This window comes from Elephas maximus, chromosome 9, assembly GCF_024166365.1.
Source record: "Elephas maximus indicus isolate mEleMax1 chromosome 9, mEleMax1 primary haplotype, whole genome shotgun sequence".
Taxonomy (NCBI): Eukaryota; Metazoa; Chordata; class Mammalia; order Proboscidea; family Elephantidae; genus Elephas; species Elephas maximus.
In genome coordinates, this window is record NC_064827.1 from 16,892,317 (window position 1) to 16,906,137 (window position 13,821).

General features: G+C 44.6%; 1 protein-coding gene across 1 annotated transcript in view; it reads left to right on the forward strand.

Moving 5' to 3' along the window:
* KDM4C (lysine demethylase 4C) overlaps nt 1-12,762 on the forward strand; it is a 384,820-nt gene extending 372,058 nt beyond the window's left edge. Inside the window, exons 20-22 of the mRNA XM_049896778.1 lie at nt 1,421-1,540; nt 5,339-5,431; nt 11,753-12,762. Coding sequence (XP_049752735.1) covers nt 1,421-1,540; nt 5,339-5,431; nt 11,753-11,929 — 390 coding nt within the window. The 3' untranslated portion in view covers nt 11,930-12,762. The remainder of the gene's footprint in view (nt 1-1,420; nt 1,541-5,338; nt 5,432-11,752) is intronic.
* The last annotated feature ends 1,059 nt before the right edge of the window (nt 12,763-13,821 follow it).

A 13,821-nucleotide genomic window follows, 5' to 3' on the forward strand; every position in this document is an offset into this window, starting at 1 on the left:
TTAGGCCACATTTCTGTGACCCCTTGCCTCACCTTAGTGATATGGTACCTAAAATTGTAGGTCAGGATTGGTTTGGGGGAGTTATATTTTGGAGGTGAATAGTCTTCTGTCGAAGGTCCATTCTGCAATGCTAAGGACCTGAGTTATAAAGGAATGCCCCAGCCCTCCCTCTCGGAGTTGTGGGTGTGTCTCATGGTAGGTGAGTACCTGGGGGGTGTAACCCCCTATTCCCTGAGACTGTGACTTGCCTCTGTTAGGATTCAAGAAAAGCCCCAGTAAATAGCACTGCACATCCTGCCTGAGGAAAATTAATCTACAGAGACAAGATATTAGAAATATTACCTTTGTTATTAATAAAGCAGATATTGGAGGGTGTTACTTATGTCTGAGGGAACATGGAACCTGGAATCCCTGCGTGGTACAGACGGTTACCACAGTCACCACTAACTGAAAGGTTGGAGGTTTGAGTCTACCCAGAGGCACCTTGGAATCAGTCACTGAAAACCCAGTGGAGCACAGTTCTACTCTGACACACTTGGGTTGCCATGAGTCGGAGTCAAATCTAAGGTGACTAGTTTTTTTTTTTTCATAGTCACAGGTGGTGCAGGGAACTGTGCAGGTGCTTCCCAATGTTCCTGGTACCTCATACATCTTTAAAAGGGCAATGAAAAGTGAGCCGATAACCCTGTGAGCATACATGGAAGACATTTCTACAATCCACCCTTTCAGTTCTGCATGTCTTGAGGTCAAATATTGTGACTTGATGTCTCCGGCATCAGGCTTCTGAAACTTTTGGGATCCATGTGGGAGACTGGGTTACTGGCAGGACTGTGGAGAGCAACACACATTAAAAGCTGCACGGCCGGCTGCCATCTTTGAGCGGGGCACTGCTGTTTGGTTTTCTACTTGGGTTAAAAACCAGCGAGCAACAGATTTGGTTGCTATGCAGCGAGTACGCGGCGCTCATTTGTGTCAGCAATTACTGAACTGTTCTGAGCCGGTTCAGAGCCCTGCTATGAGGGTCACACCAGATGTATGTTAAAGCATTTTGTTAATGGTGATGTGCTGTAGAAATGTCAGGTGTTACATATCATTAGCTGGCCTATTCCTCAGCTAAAGGTTCCTATGCATATTTCAGCTACTCTCCTCTGCAACGGTTCTTTGTCACATAGCAAATGTAAATGCAACTGTTTTTTCCCGTTTGGATTTTGGAGGTTCCTTTGCAACTTTATGATGTAGGCTGACTCTTTAAGTACTTCTCTGGCCTTTAGCTCTTCCTCTGAATACCGGGCCAGGATCATAATCCATAAACACAGAGGCAATAACTCCCTTTAATTGCCAGGATTTCATCCGTTGCTCAGTTCTACATGCAGTCACTTAGGCACTCACCTTGAAAAGCCTCTCCCTGTTTCTCCTGCAGAGCCGAGACTGTGTGAAGCTGGGCCCCCCGGCCGAGGGAGAAGTCGTCCAGGTCAAGTGGCCCGATGGCAAACTCTACGGGGCAAAATATCTGGGCTCAAACGTTGCCCACATGTACCAGGTGGGTGCCGCACTTGGTGTAACGCTTGCGGAGTGGACGTGAGAGGCCACAGAGCAGACGGTGTATCAAGGCCACGAGAATTTGAGACATCTGTTATTTATAGGCGTCCCTGGTGGTGCAAACGGTTAAGCATGTGGCTACCAAGGGAAAAACTGGCAGCTGGGACCCACCCAGAGGCACCTTGTTAGGAAGGGCCTGGTGATCTGCTGCTGAAAGGTCACAGCTATGTAACCTGAGGAGCAGGTCTGCTCTGCACACGTGGGGTCAGCATGAGTCGGAATCGCCTTGACAGCAGCTGGCTTGTTGGTTTTGGGTAATTCTATAAAGGAGGCAGGGATTCAGTGTCTGATGACCCGGGTTGAAGTCCTGGAGTTCTGTTACCTAGTTAGACTCTGGGAAACACTAATAACATTTGGTGACTGGTACAGTTACAAGAAATGGGGGTATGCTAAGAAGATAAGCCACTGGATGACCAGCTGTTTTCCTGATTTTGCATTATGTGGGGAGAGACTGAGTGGTTGGTTCATCTCACCTGAAGCCCAGGCAGTGATGGATCACTCTTCATCAGTCCACAGCCTCAAATTGGCAGTGTGTGCCTGCGGGACAGAACCCCCCATTGGGCTTCTCAGCAAACCTGCACCCACGGTGCCTCGGCACCAAAGTAGCCTACTGGTGTAACGAGAAGCTGTGTTTGTGCTCCACCATGGCTTGAAGGAGCCCTGGTTTAATGAACGTACAGCTCTCACTTCAGCGTTCTCTCTGCTAGGCAACTCTGCATGTTATTGAAGAGCATGTGTCCAAGTTAAAAAATGGAAGTATTTTATCCCTACCAGAAAGGAGAATGAATTAAGCTCTAAGAAGGGAAACAACATGGATCGCACGTGTGCATTTATATTCCTTCAGGGAGGCTTTAACAGGGACAGGCTTATTAGAACCAAGGGATTGTAGTATTTTCAGTAATACTGAGGCAGAAATCAGCATTCTGGGGCTAAGAGTCGAGTGAAAACAGAGATTGAAGTAAAAGGAGAAAGAGCAAGAAGGTCCAGGCCTGTTAGTTGAAAAACAGCTTAAGGATGATAAGACCACCAGTTGTAGCTGATAAATTGTTCAAACACTTATAAGGGACAGGGGCTTAAATGGCCAAGTACTTGATAAGACACCGCAGCAGGAGCTGGAGCGCAGTGTAATGAAATTTGTCCAAAGAAGTTTGGAAAACTTAGGGGAGAACTTTTCTCATCATCTGGAAAAATCCAAAGGGAATGAGGAAGAGAGAATGTGTACATATACATTGTATGTGTGTGTGTGTGTGTGTGTGTGTTTGTATGTATGTGTGTGTGGGTGTATATGTGTATGGGTGTGTATATGTATGGGGGGGTGTGTGTCTAAAACCCATTTCTCCCACTGCTGGGGACAGTGTTAAGTTGCAGACTCAGGTTCTTTACAATAGTCTAGCTCCAGGTGCTCTTTGCAACAGAATGTTCAGAATTAGGCAAAAATTGCAAGATAGGTGTATAATACTGGCATCTCCTGGAACAGATGCATTGCTACATTATTCAAGAGAAAATAATCCCAATTAAACAATAAGTCCAAACATGAAGCTTCTTACAGCAAAGCTACTTGCTACATGAAGAGTATCACATGATGAGGACATGTTGAAATCCAGGCTAATTAGTAATCAGTGTGTTAACTCTGCTGAATTTGTGGTGGCCTATCACTTGGTTGGGTTATCACCATAAAACTTTGGGCGCATTTATAGACTCCGTGAAAAAGTTAAGACTAATATTAAAAATGTCTCTCAAGCATAAGTGGTTTAAAATTCCACATTAAACCAAATGGTCTTTTGAGATCATTTTGTGTTTTGTATCTAATTATTCAGCTTCACCATTGAATACGTAGAGACATTTATGAAAATAGATATAACTTAAGTATCTATTGCACAGTGCCAGATAGTCTAAACATGTGTTGTTGTTTTGTTTTTGTGGTTGATTTTGACCCTCATACTAACCAAAACCAAACCCACTGCCATAGAGTCAATTCTGACTCTTAGCGACCCTATAGGACAGAGTAGAACTCTCCCTGAGGGTTTCTGAGGCCGCAACCTTTATGGAAGCAGACTGCCACATCTTTCTCCCGTGAAGCAGCTGGTGGGTTCGAACCATCCACTTTTGGGTTAGCAGCTGAGTGCTTAACCGCTGCATCACCAGAGATCCCTCTAACCTTCGTAGTAGCCTTAAAAGATAGGTGTTATTGACTTCTATTTTACAAATGAGGAATAAAGGGCTCAGAGTTTTTAATAATTTATTCAAGGCACACAGCTGGTAAAGCGAAGGGCCAGAATTTATGCTCAGCTCTGTGCCAACTTAGGGTGAACAACCATCTCAGTTTGCCTAGGACTGTCCCCATTGTATCCCTGAAAGTCCCGCATCTTAGGAAATCCCTCAGTGTCTGGTCACCCACATCCTGGTAGGCCATACCCCCTTTTAGTTTTATACTCACCTATTTGAGAATTTTCAAATGATGTAAAATAGAAGTTCTGCACAGGTGGTTCTAGCTATGCTGTGGAATTGTATAATGAGCCGATGCCTCAGCCTAATTAAATATTCATTCGGTCTGCTAACACAAGGCCAGGAAGAAAACCCTCCCTGTCCTCACTCTCCTGGAAAGCAACAGGCAGAGTTCTCCTGTGTCCGAGGCCTAATTCCACCCTATCGCTTTTTAGTCAAATGTTAGCAAGTAATATTAATTATTTTGTCTTTATTTTAATATAGTCCTCAAACCCCAGCAGGTTTTTCTTATTAATGTAATACAGCTGCTGCCTGGTTTAACTTACTTTTTAACTAGATGTGCCAGCTTTATTTCTCAGAAGTAAAAAATTCAGACAAACAAAAAAGTGAGGCACTTCAAAGAAGTCACAGACGGTTCATAATTAGAACATACTGGGCCTTCTTCTCTGCCTGCATGTCCTTCATTGTTTTCTCCTAAAAGGGTTCATGTTGGATTCAACCTGAAGCCCCAAAATGGAGCTTTTCACTTTGAATCAGGCTTCTAGTGAATTGCCACCAGAAGCTCTAGGTTTCTGTCAGCCACTGTCACTTGTCTGTGGGTCTCCAAATATCTCCTAAAACGTCACAACAACTGGTTTTAAAATTATTTGCTAACATTTGGTTAGCTTGGGGTGGGGAGAGTTTTAAACATTTTCATTTTAGATACCAGTGTGTTTTCACATGTCAGTGTGGCTTACATGTTATGAAATGGAGAAACTGGGATTTTCCTGGCCTGTTTGATTGAATTTGACCAAAGTGAACTTTCAAAGCTAAAGTTCTATAGGACCTTGAGAAGCTGTTTATCTGGGAGAATTATTATATGTGGGTAAAAATATCTTTTCTTTCCTAGAGAGAAATAATCCTCCCTGTTACGTTATCAGAGCCTCTAAAAAAAAAAAAAAAAAAAGATACTAACAGATCCCACCCATCTCAATGATAAAGTTGTCACGATCTCAGATTCTGAGAAATCATTTAAACAGCAGCTACTTTTCTTTGACTGTGCTTCGGAGGATACATTTTTATATCACATATTCCAAGACACTCATTTTCAGAAGTTTGGCCTGTTTTAAAAAGGCATTTTGTTCTTAGTGCAATGAGGAAAGGGCTCTTCTTACTTCCTGGGCTGGTTTCCTTGTTGCTCTGTTAAGCTCTTTTGTTCATTTTTTTTTTAACGCAGCTGAATGGAACCGTTAAAAAATGGCCAGTGCTTGCTTGTTGTTTTAAATTCATTTCATGATGGCTTACTTTCCGTTAGGTTGAGTTTGAAGATGGATCCCAGATAGCCATGAAGAGAGAGGACATCTACACCTTAGACGAAGAATTGCCCAAGAGAGTGAAGGCTCGTTTCGTAAGTGCTGACAAGCGCCCCCAGGGACCCTCCGTGTGAATGCCTTGTCTGCTCCCTGTGCTTCCCCAGTCCGTCTGGAAATGTACCCGGGCCTTTAGATGGTTCCATTGAAAGCCAGTGCAACTTCCCATATTGAAACCTGCTGACCGCGAACCTCAAATGCAGTAAAAAACTGGGAACCTGGAGCACCTGCCTTGTTTGTTCTTTCTAATGAAGCCAAGTGACACTTCTTTGTGTACAATTTATTAGCATACAGAAAATAGTTCTTGAATATGAATATGTGCACTCTAAGGAGCCCTGGGGGCACAGTGGTTAGAGCACTGGGCTACTAACCAGAAGGTCTGCGGTTCGAACCGACCAGCCATTCCAGGGGAGAAGGATGTGGCGATGTGCTTGCATCAAGATTACAGCCTAGGGAAACCCTATGGGGCAGTTCTGTTCCGTCCTGTAGGGTCCCTATGAGTTAGAATCGACCTGACAGCAGTGAGGTTTCGGTTTTATATGCACTCTGTAAGGCTCTGGGGTCGTACAAAGATACAGTGAAACCGGTGGGAACCAGAACTTGATGGGACTGCTTTATTTTTCCGGGTCTCACCAGTTTTCTGCCTTTGACAGGGTGCATGCAGCCTTACCACTTTCCTTTTGCTTATTTTAGTGGAAAATACTTTGAGTTTTCCTTCCCTGACAGGTTTCCACCTTACACAGGTTCCGGCTTGCCCAAGTTTTACTGTACCATCAAGGCCTTTACAATTACGTTAGTAGAGGCAACATTAAAAGAAAGCATACAGTAGATTAAAGGGGACAGCATGGCGGTGGCCCCTTACCTGTTACCTTATCCTATGTTGATTAGCGTCTTCCTCAGAAGCTCACTGCTCTTGTGTCATTTCAGAATTAAGCTAGGCTCTCACTTTCTTAATAGAAGGGGAAAACAAAGCCCAAACAATGGCGTGGGAATGCGAAAGCAGTGTTTTTAAGGTAAAAATATTGTTAGTTTCTAGTCCTGTGTTGTTGTTAGTTGCCATTGATTCAGCTCCAACCCATGGCTCTCTAACGTATAACAGAATGAAACACTGCCGGGTCCTGTACCATCTTCATGATCACTGGTATATTTCAAGTCCATTGTTGGGGCTTCTCAAGTCCTGTATGCACCATTAAAAGAGGAATAAACATGGACTGATAATCAAAACCAAGATTGTTGAAAAATATAATTCACAGTAACTTAAGTTTTATATTATTGTATCATAAAATATTTAGTGGACCATGAAATAAAGTCAGTTTTATTCATTTAGAGTTATTACATTGACTGCGCCTGGGAGGTTTTGTTGCTGTTAGGTGCTGTCGAGTTGGGTCCGACTCATAGCGACTCTGTGCACAACAGAACGAAACACTGCCCAGTCCTGTGCCATCCTCACAGTTGTTTCTATGTTTGGGCCCACTGTTGTAGCCACTGTATCTCAAATAGGGAAATTTGAATGAAAGGGATTTTTATTTGGAATAAAATTTAAAAAACATTTTTCTGAATAAATAGCAGCCTTAGTTTTCAGTACATGCTTATGATATACTTTTCTGCAGTGATGGAGTTACCATAGACTGTGTTGGGAAAAAGCCTATGGATTTCCATAATCATTCAGTTACACATTTAGTTCCTCTCCTGTCAGATGGGATCCTAAGACCAGGTAGCTGTATCAGGTGTGAACTGATTTTCCTTCACACCTACATCCTTAAGAGGAAGGTCTTTCAAAGTGAAGAAGGGAACAGTGATAATAACAGTTCTGTTATACACCAGCTCAGAAATGTAGTGTGTACGGAACCGCGTGACCGAAAGTGGGTTAACCACCAGCTGATACACCACAGAGGAGGGAGAAATCAAATATTCCTATCGTCTTACGTGAGCTAACCCTAACAATGACCTAGAAAACCCAGATCACTGGTCAGTGTTCCCAGATCTAGAAATCTCTTGAGAAGAACTGTCCTTTTCAAGATGCTAGAGATGGCTGCCTCCCATTCCATGTTCCTGCCTTCAAAGGGCCAACCCTCCTTTCCTCTATTCCTGTCTCCCTCCCTTCTTTCCTTCCTCTTTAGAGGAGGGGGAATGGAGTAGGTGACCACCTGCTAGTCTCTCCCAGGCCTTTGATTTTCTCATCCATTTACGGTTTAGCACCCTACCAGCTGGGTCTTGTAGAGCTCAAGCAGCATTTCTTGATGACATTAGAAGACAGCTCTTGCCTGTACTGCTGTGATCAGTATCTCTTGGTTCACAATAGATTTGGCTCAGATATCTGGAAGCCCTCACAGGTGGCTTTATCTGAACACAGCTCGTGAGCTTTGTAATGGTCAGTTCTCTGAGTAATTAACACCAACATTCAACTTTTTTTTTTTTTTTTTAATTCTTGGAGAAAATTTAGTTAAAAAAAGTGAAAATACATAACTCACATGCATATACTCAGAATACGATGTGTGATGTCATACAGCTGAGCCTAGTGGAAACTCTCTTCAGGAACACAGGCTCACTGTCACTAAATCCAGTTGGCCACTTGGGTTCTTACTGAATCCCAGACCTCTGTCTCCTGTTGTAGCAAACCTGCTTTGTCTTCACATTGGCCTAGAATCCCCTGGCCCTTGCTTAGCCTGTCTATAATGCTTTTTTTTTTTTTCCTAGTCAGTGAAATAAATCTAATTGGAAAACTCATTGATGGAGGATATTTTGATTAGTGGAAAAAAAATTTTTTTTAAGGGGTGTAGGCTGGCAGCCCTCAATGGGAGGCCTCCATGTTTTAATGACTTTTGCTTACTCAGACACAAGCTGACATGGAGAGAAATTTTTCAAAAGAGTCAGCAGTCCACCTCAGCAATTGTACTAAGGTTCTTTTCCACTAACTTCAGAAACGGCCCCATTACCTTTTATTGTCTCCCAGAATCACCATAGCAACAGTGCATAATTAACTAGAGCCACTGTAAGCAGTTTTATGACTATCTGAGAGCCCGGCTTTTGCCATTCTGCACAGTGGCAGTGCCTCCATAGATGTTTTATTTTCTCCTTTGGTAACTTCGGAAACCGTGGTGGCATAGTGGTTAAGTGCTATGGCTGCTAACCAAAAGGTCGGCTCCTTGGAAACTCTATGGGGCAATTCTACTCTGTTCTGTAGGGTCGCTATGAGTCGGAATCGACTCGACGGCAGTGGGTTTGGCTTTTGGTTTGGGTTTGGCAATTTCAGCGCTTATAAAAGTGAAAGATCACTTAGAGGAAGTCCTTTGCCAAGAATGACAGAAACACAGCTATTTTTTCCTAATGCCTGAGGGAGCCCAACCAAGCCACCATCTCAGTTTTCTTCCCGAGTCAACCTTGTACAACGTGGCTGGGTCTGGGAAGTCTGTGGAGGCAGCCTGTTATCCTGGATAACGTCTCATGAGCCGGCTGGGAAGGCGTACAACCTTACACTTGAGTTTACCTTTTAGTTTCCAAGTGTCTTTGAAGCCGTTTCATTGTTTTTATCCCTGTCATGATTGATGATGTGTTTTCAAGCCCTTAACGCTGGACTCTGCCTCCATCATCACCCAGGGAGGTGGCCTTGGTGACACAGGGAGGTGCACTGTGTGTTGACATCATCAGAAGTGAGCCACCTCAGTGAGAGCCAGTTGGGAGTGCATTTTAGGAGGTAGACTAGTAGGGCATTGTTGTTAGTTGCTGTCGAGTCGGTTCCGACTCATGGCCACCCCATGTGTGCAGAGTAGAACTGCTCTGTAGGGTTTTCAAGGCTGTGACCTTTTGGGCACAGATCTCCAGGCCTTTCTTCCGAGGTGCCACTGGGTGGTTTCAAACTGCCAGCTTTTCAGTTAGTAGTCGAGTGCTTAACCATTTGTGCCCACAAGTATTCCTAGTAGGACATTAGGAGGCAAAAATAGAGCTTTACTGTACACTTTAAGGAGTCCTGGGGGCACAAAAGGTAAGCACTTGGCTGCTAACCGAGAGGTTGTCAGTTTGAAGCCACCTGGTGGCTCTGCAGGAGAAAAGACCTGGCAGTCTGCTTCCGTAAAGATTCAAAAATAAAAAAAACAGACCCGTTGCTGTCGAGTTGATTGCAACTCATAGTGACCCTACTGGACAGAGTAGAACTGCCCTATACAGTTTCCAAGGAGCACCTAGTGGATTGGAACTGCCGACCTTTTGGTTATCAGCCATAGCTCTTAACCACTATGCCACCAGGGTTTCTGCCATAAAGATTACAGCCTAGAAAACCCTGTAGGGCAGCTGTACCCTGTCACATGGGGTGGCTGTGAGTTGAAATCAACACAACGACACCAAACAATAATAGTACAGACTATAAGGGGTCCTTGGGTGATACTGTGGGGTTGTCATGAGTCGGAGCCAACTCATGGCCAACTGACAACAACAACCATGTAGACCTTGGGCTTTCCCTGAGATCACAGAACACCCCACATTCCTTCACTGAGCAAACCCTCACTGCGCAGTGGCTGAGTGTTCGGCACACATAAGATTCGGTATCCAGTCCCAGGTTCCTCACCCACAAGGAGCCCTGATGTGGAGAAGCTAAGCTGCCCCTTATCTTCACTGCCGTTGTCATATTGCCGTGAAGCATAGAGTTGTGTAGGAACCCAAAAGAAGGGCCTGTAGTTTTGCCTGTGGCAGAGAGAAGATAGTGTGTCCAAAGACAGGCAGGTCTGAGGCCCTGTGCCAGCAAAGTATAGCCAGTTTTGCAGATAATTCAGTCTAACAGAGCATGGGATGCCTGTCGAGATGAGGCAGAGATGATGCAATTTACCAGGTGGTGCAAACAGCTAATGTGCTCAGCAGCTAATCAAAAGGTTGGTGGTTTGAGTCCACCCAGAGGCTCCTAGTAAGAAAGGCCCAGTGATGATCTACTTCTGAAAGATCACAGTCATTGAAAACTCTATGGAGCACAGTTCTACTCTGACACACATGCACACCATCAGCTGGAGCCAGTTCAGCAACTGGTGTGTGTTGGTGTTTTTATGAAGGGCCAGCCTGAGGAGCTTCGATGCTATCTCGAGGGCAAGTGGAAGGTTATTGAACGATTGTTAGTAGGGGTGTGGTATCATCAGACAGTTTTTCGGGAGCTTTTTTCTGTTGTTTCTGTGGAAAATAGATTGGGGTGCAGCAACCCTTGTTGGGGTTTAGGAGAGGAAGTATAAGGTCTGTACCCTGGCATCAGTAGGGATAAAGAAAGCATGGGGGGAGATAACGTGGGAGGGAGCCTGGGCAGGTGGGGACGGGGGGATGTTTGCATTGACTGTTAGGTGTCTGACTAGTGTCACTGGGTGGCTGAGGGATGGTGATGCCATTTATGGGGCACAGGGGGAGGACATAGTGAGAACAACGATAGGGAAGGGAGACATTGAGTGCAGTTTAGGATAGGTTGATGTGAAGTGCCTGTGGGACAAACACTCTGAGATGCCTGCTGGACAGTTGGACACGTAGGCTTGGAAAGCAGGAGATCTGAACTGAGCAGAGGTGGGAGTGTCTTGGAGTAGATGGGGGAACTGAAGCCATGAGTGTGGATATGAATGTTCGGGGCGCAGAGGAGGAGAAGAGAGGGCCAAACACAAAACCCCAGGGGCATTAGAGTGGAGTACACAGGAAGGGGAGCTCCTGAGAGATCAGAAATGAGCAGCCAGAGAAGGAAGAGGATTGGCAGGAGGAGGGACTTAAAAAAGCCACAGAGAGGAGTGTCTCAAGGAATAATTAGATAAGTAGTCAGGTGAGATCAGGATAGAAAGTGTAGTAGGAGTCAGCAGCCAGGCCCTTGACAAAACCAGTTTCCGGGAATCAGGTGAATTAGAGATGACTGTTGACTAATTTGGAAACTCTCGTGACGTAGTGGTTAAGTGCTACGGCTGCTAACTAAGAGGTCGGCAGTTCGAATCCACCAGGTGCTCCTCGGAAACTCTATGGGGCAGTTCTACTCTGTCATATAGGGTCGCTAGGAGTCGGAATCGACTCGTCCGCACTGGGTTTGGTTTTTTTTTTTTTTTTTTGGTTGACTAATTTCTGAAAAACCTCGTTGGGCAGGAACCAAAGGGGAGATAGAAAAGGAAAGAGTCTTAAAATGAGAAGACTTTAAACCTGGTTTTGTTTGTGGGTCCAATCCAGAGGTTGAGGATCCCAGAGAAAGGTAAATGGAGCCACGAGTCCAAGGAGATGGGGGTGAGGGAGGCAGGGAGAGTCTGAAGCATCCAGGGTGAGCCTGTGGCCTGTCCCTGCTGACTGGACCAGACCTCTGTCCACTCTCGCCAAGGTCAAATGTCATGCCTTTCTGTGATGTAACCACTGGCTCTTTTTAGTCCACAGCCTCTGATATGCGATTCGAAGACACATTTTATGGAGCGGACATAATCCAAGGAGAGAAGAAGAGACAAAGAGTGCTGAGCTCCAGATTTAAGAACGAATATGTGGATGACCCGGTGTACCGCACTTTTCTGAAGAGCTCTTTCCAGAAGAAGTGTCAGAAGAGACAGTAGTCCACGTGTATTGCTGCAGGCTAGGAAACAGCTCTCTGGAAGAGGAGAGGTGGGGGGACGGCCTGGGGGCTGCGCTCTACGTTGCAGGAGGGTTGGGTGACAGGCCTGTCCTGACAGTGGTACACCTGGCTTCCAGATTTTGGTCACCAGAGTCACTAAATACATATAGTATTGATTGGCTATAATGACCCCAAGCCATCCTCCAGGCAAGCTTTCACTTAACGTGCAACTGTCTTCTGTGATCCCAAAGAATTTTTCTAAGTGAAAAGAAATAATAGTGAATCACCCACCAGAAAATAAAAGCCACTGCCAGAGAGGAGGGGGTACCCCGTGTGGCTTAGGGTCCCCCCAATCAGGGAAACATATGGAGACTTTGTTCCCCCTTCTCCAGCCAACAGGAGCCTCGTTACCCAGGGGGGAGGGTGTAATTTATACATTTTCCATAGTCAGGGAAGGACCCTCACTTGTTTAAAAAAAAAAAAAAAAAAGTTTTTATAAAACATTTTTAAACCACAAATGGCATGTATGGTAATGAGATTTACCCGTGTGCTATCTGTATTTCCCTTGTACAGAACTTTTACATTTTTTATATCTCTATTCCTTTTGATTGTGTCTGACGAGAACTGAGTGGCGGGCCTTTGAGTAATGTTCAGCTCTTGAAGAAGAATTCTTATGAATTGTAGGGGGATTTTATATATTTAAAGAGGGAAATATGGGACTGTTATTTTTAAACACTTTTTTTTTCATAACACATATCCTGAATAGATATTTATAAAAGATATGTTTCTTTCATTATGTGTTTGTAAAATTAGAGTTTACATAAATATGCTTTGATGGATAGTTTTGAACTAATATGATTTTTTTCTTTTTAAAACAGCCTGAAAATGTACTAGTGTTTAAAAATAAAGATTTCCATTTTCTCCAGTCCTGCCTGCAGACTTTGTCATTTGGGTGTAAACCTATAGAAAAACAAGTTTTATTGGGGCGCTGCTTATCAAGACAGACTGTTGCTGTTAGGTGCTGTTGAGTTGATTTTCTACTCATGATGACCCCGTGTGACAGAGTAGAAGTGCCCCATAGGGTTTTCTAGATTGTAGTCTTTACAGAAGCAGATTGCCAGGTCTTTCTCCCATGGAGCTGCTGGGTGGGTTCAAACCACCAACCTTTCAGTTAGCAGCTAAATGCTTAACCGTTGTGCCACCAGGGTCCTTCAAAACAGACTAGGGCCCAGGTTTTCAGACTCTTTTCCTGCCACTGATGTTTTACATAACTGTGGACACAATGCCAGACATTTATGGCAGCATCACTGGGTAGGAGTAATTTGCCTGCCTTCAGGGCAAGCTGAAGCATTTTCCTCAGCTCCTCCTCATAGGCCTTGAATAAATCTGAGACTTGGATTCTGGAGCACTTTACACCCCAGGTTTCTGTTGTTGTTAGTTGGTGTCGAGTAGACTCCAACTCAGAGAGACCTTATATATAGCAGAACAAAACATTACCCGACCTTGTGCTATCTTCATGATCGCTGGTATGTTTGAGTCCATTGTTGTGGATCACCCATTGTTTCACTCCATCTCGTGAAGGGCTCCCCTCATTTTTGCTGACCCTCCACTTTACCAACCATGGGGTCCTTTCTAGGTCCCAGTTATCATTCAGAGGGCCTGTTGGAATCCTCCTCCAATCCCTCTGCTCAGGAGGACAGGTGGGGGAAGGGATCCACCAAGGTTTACAGCCCTTAGTGACTGGTTCTGGTGACTATGGCCAGTTAAGCTGCATAACAAACAACCAGAGAATCTTAGTGTCCAGCACAAGAAGCATTTATTTTGCTCATGAGTTCATCGTTGCAGTCCATCATTGGCTGATGTTGGATTGGGCTAGCTCACGCATCTGCTTTA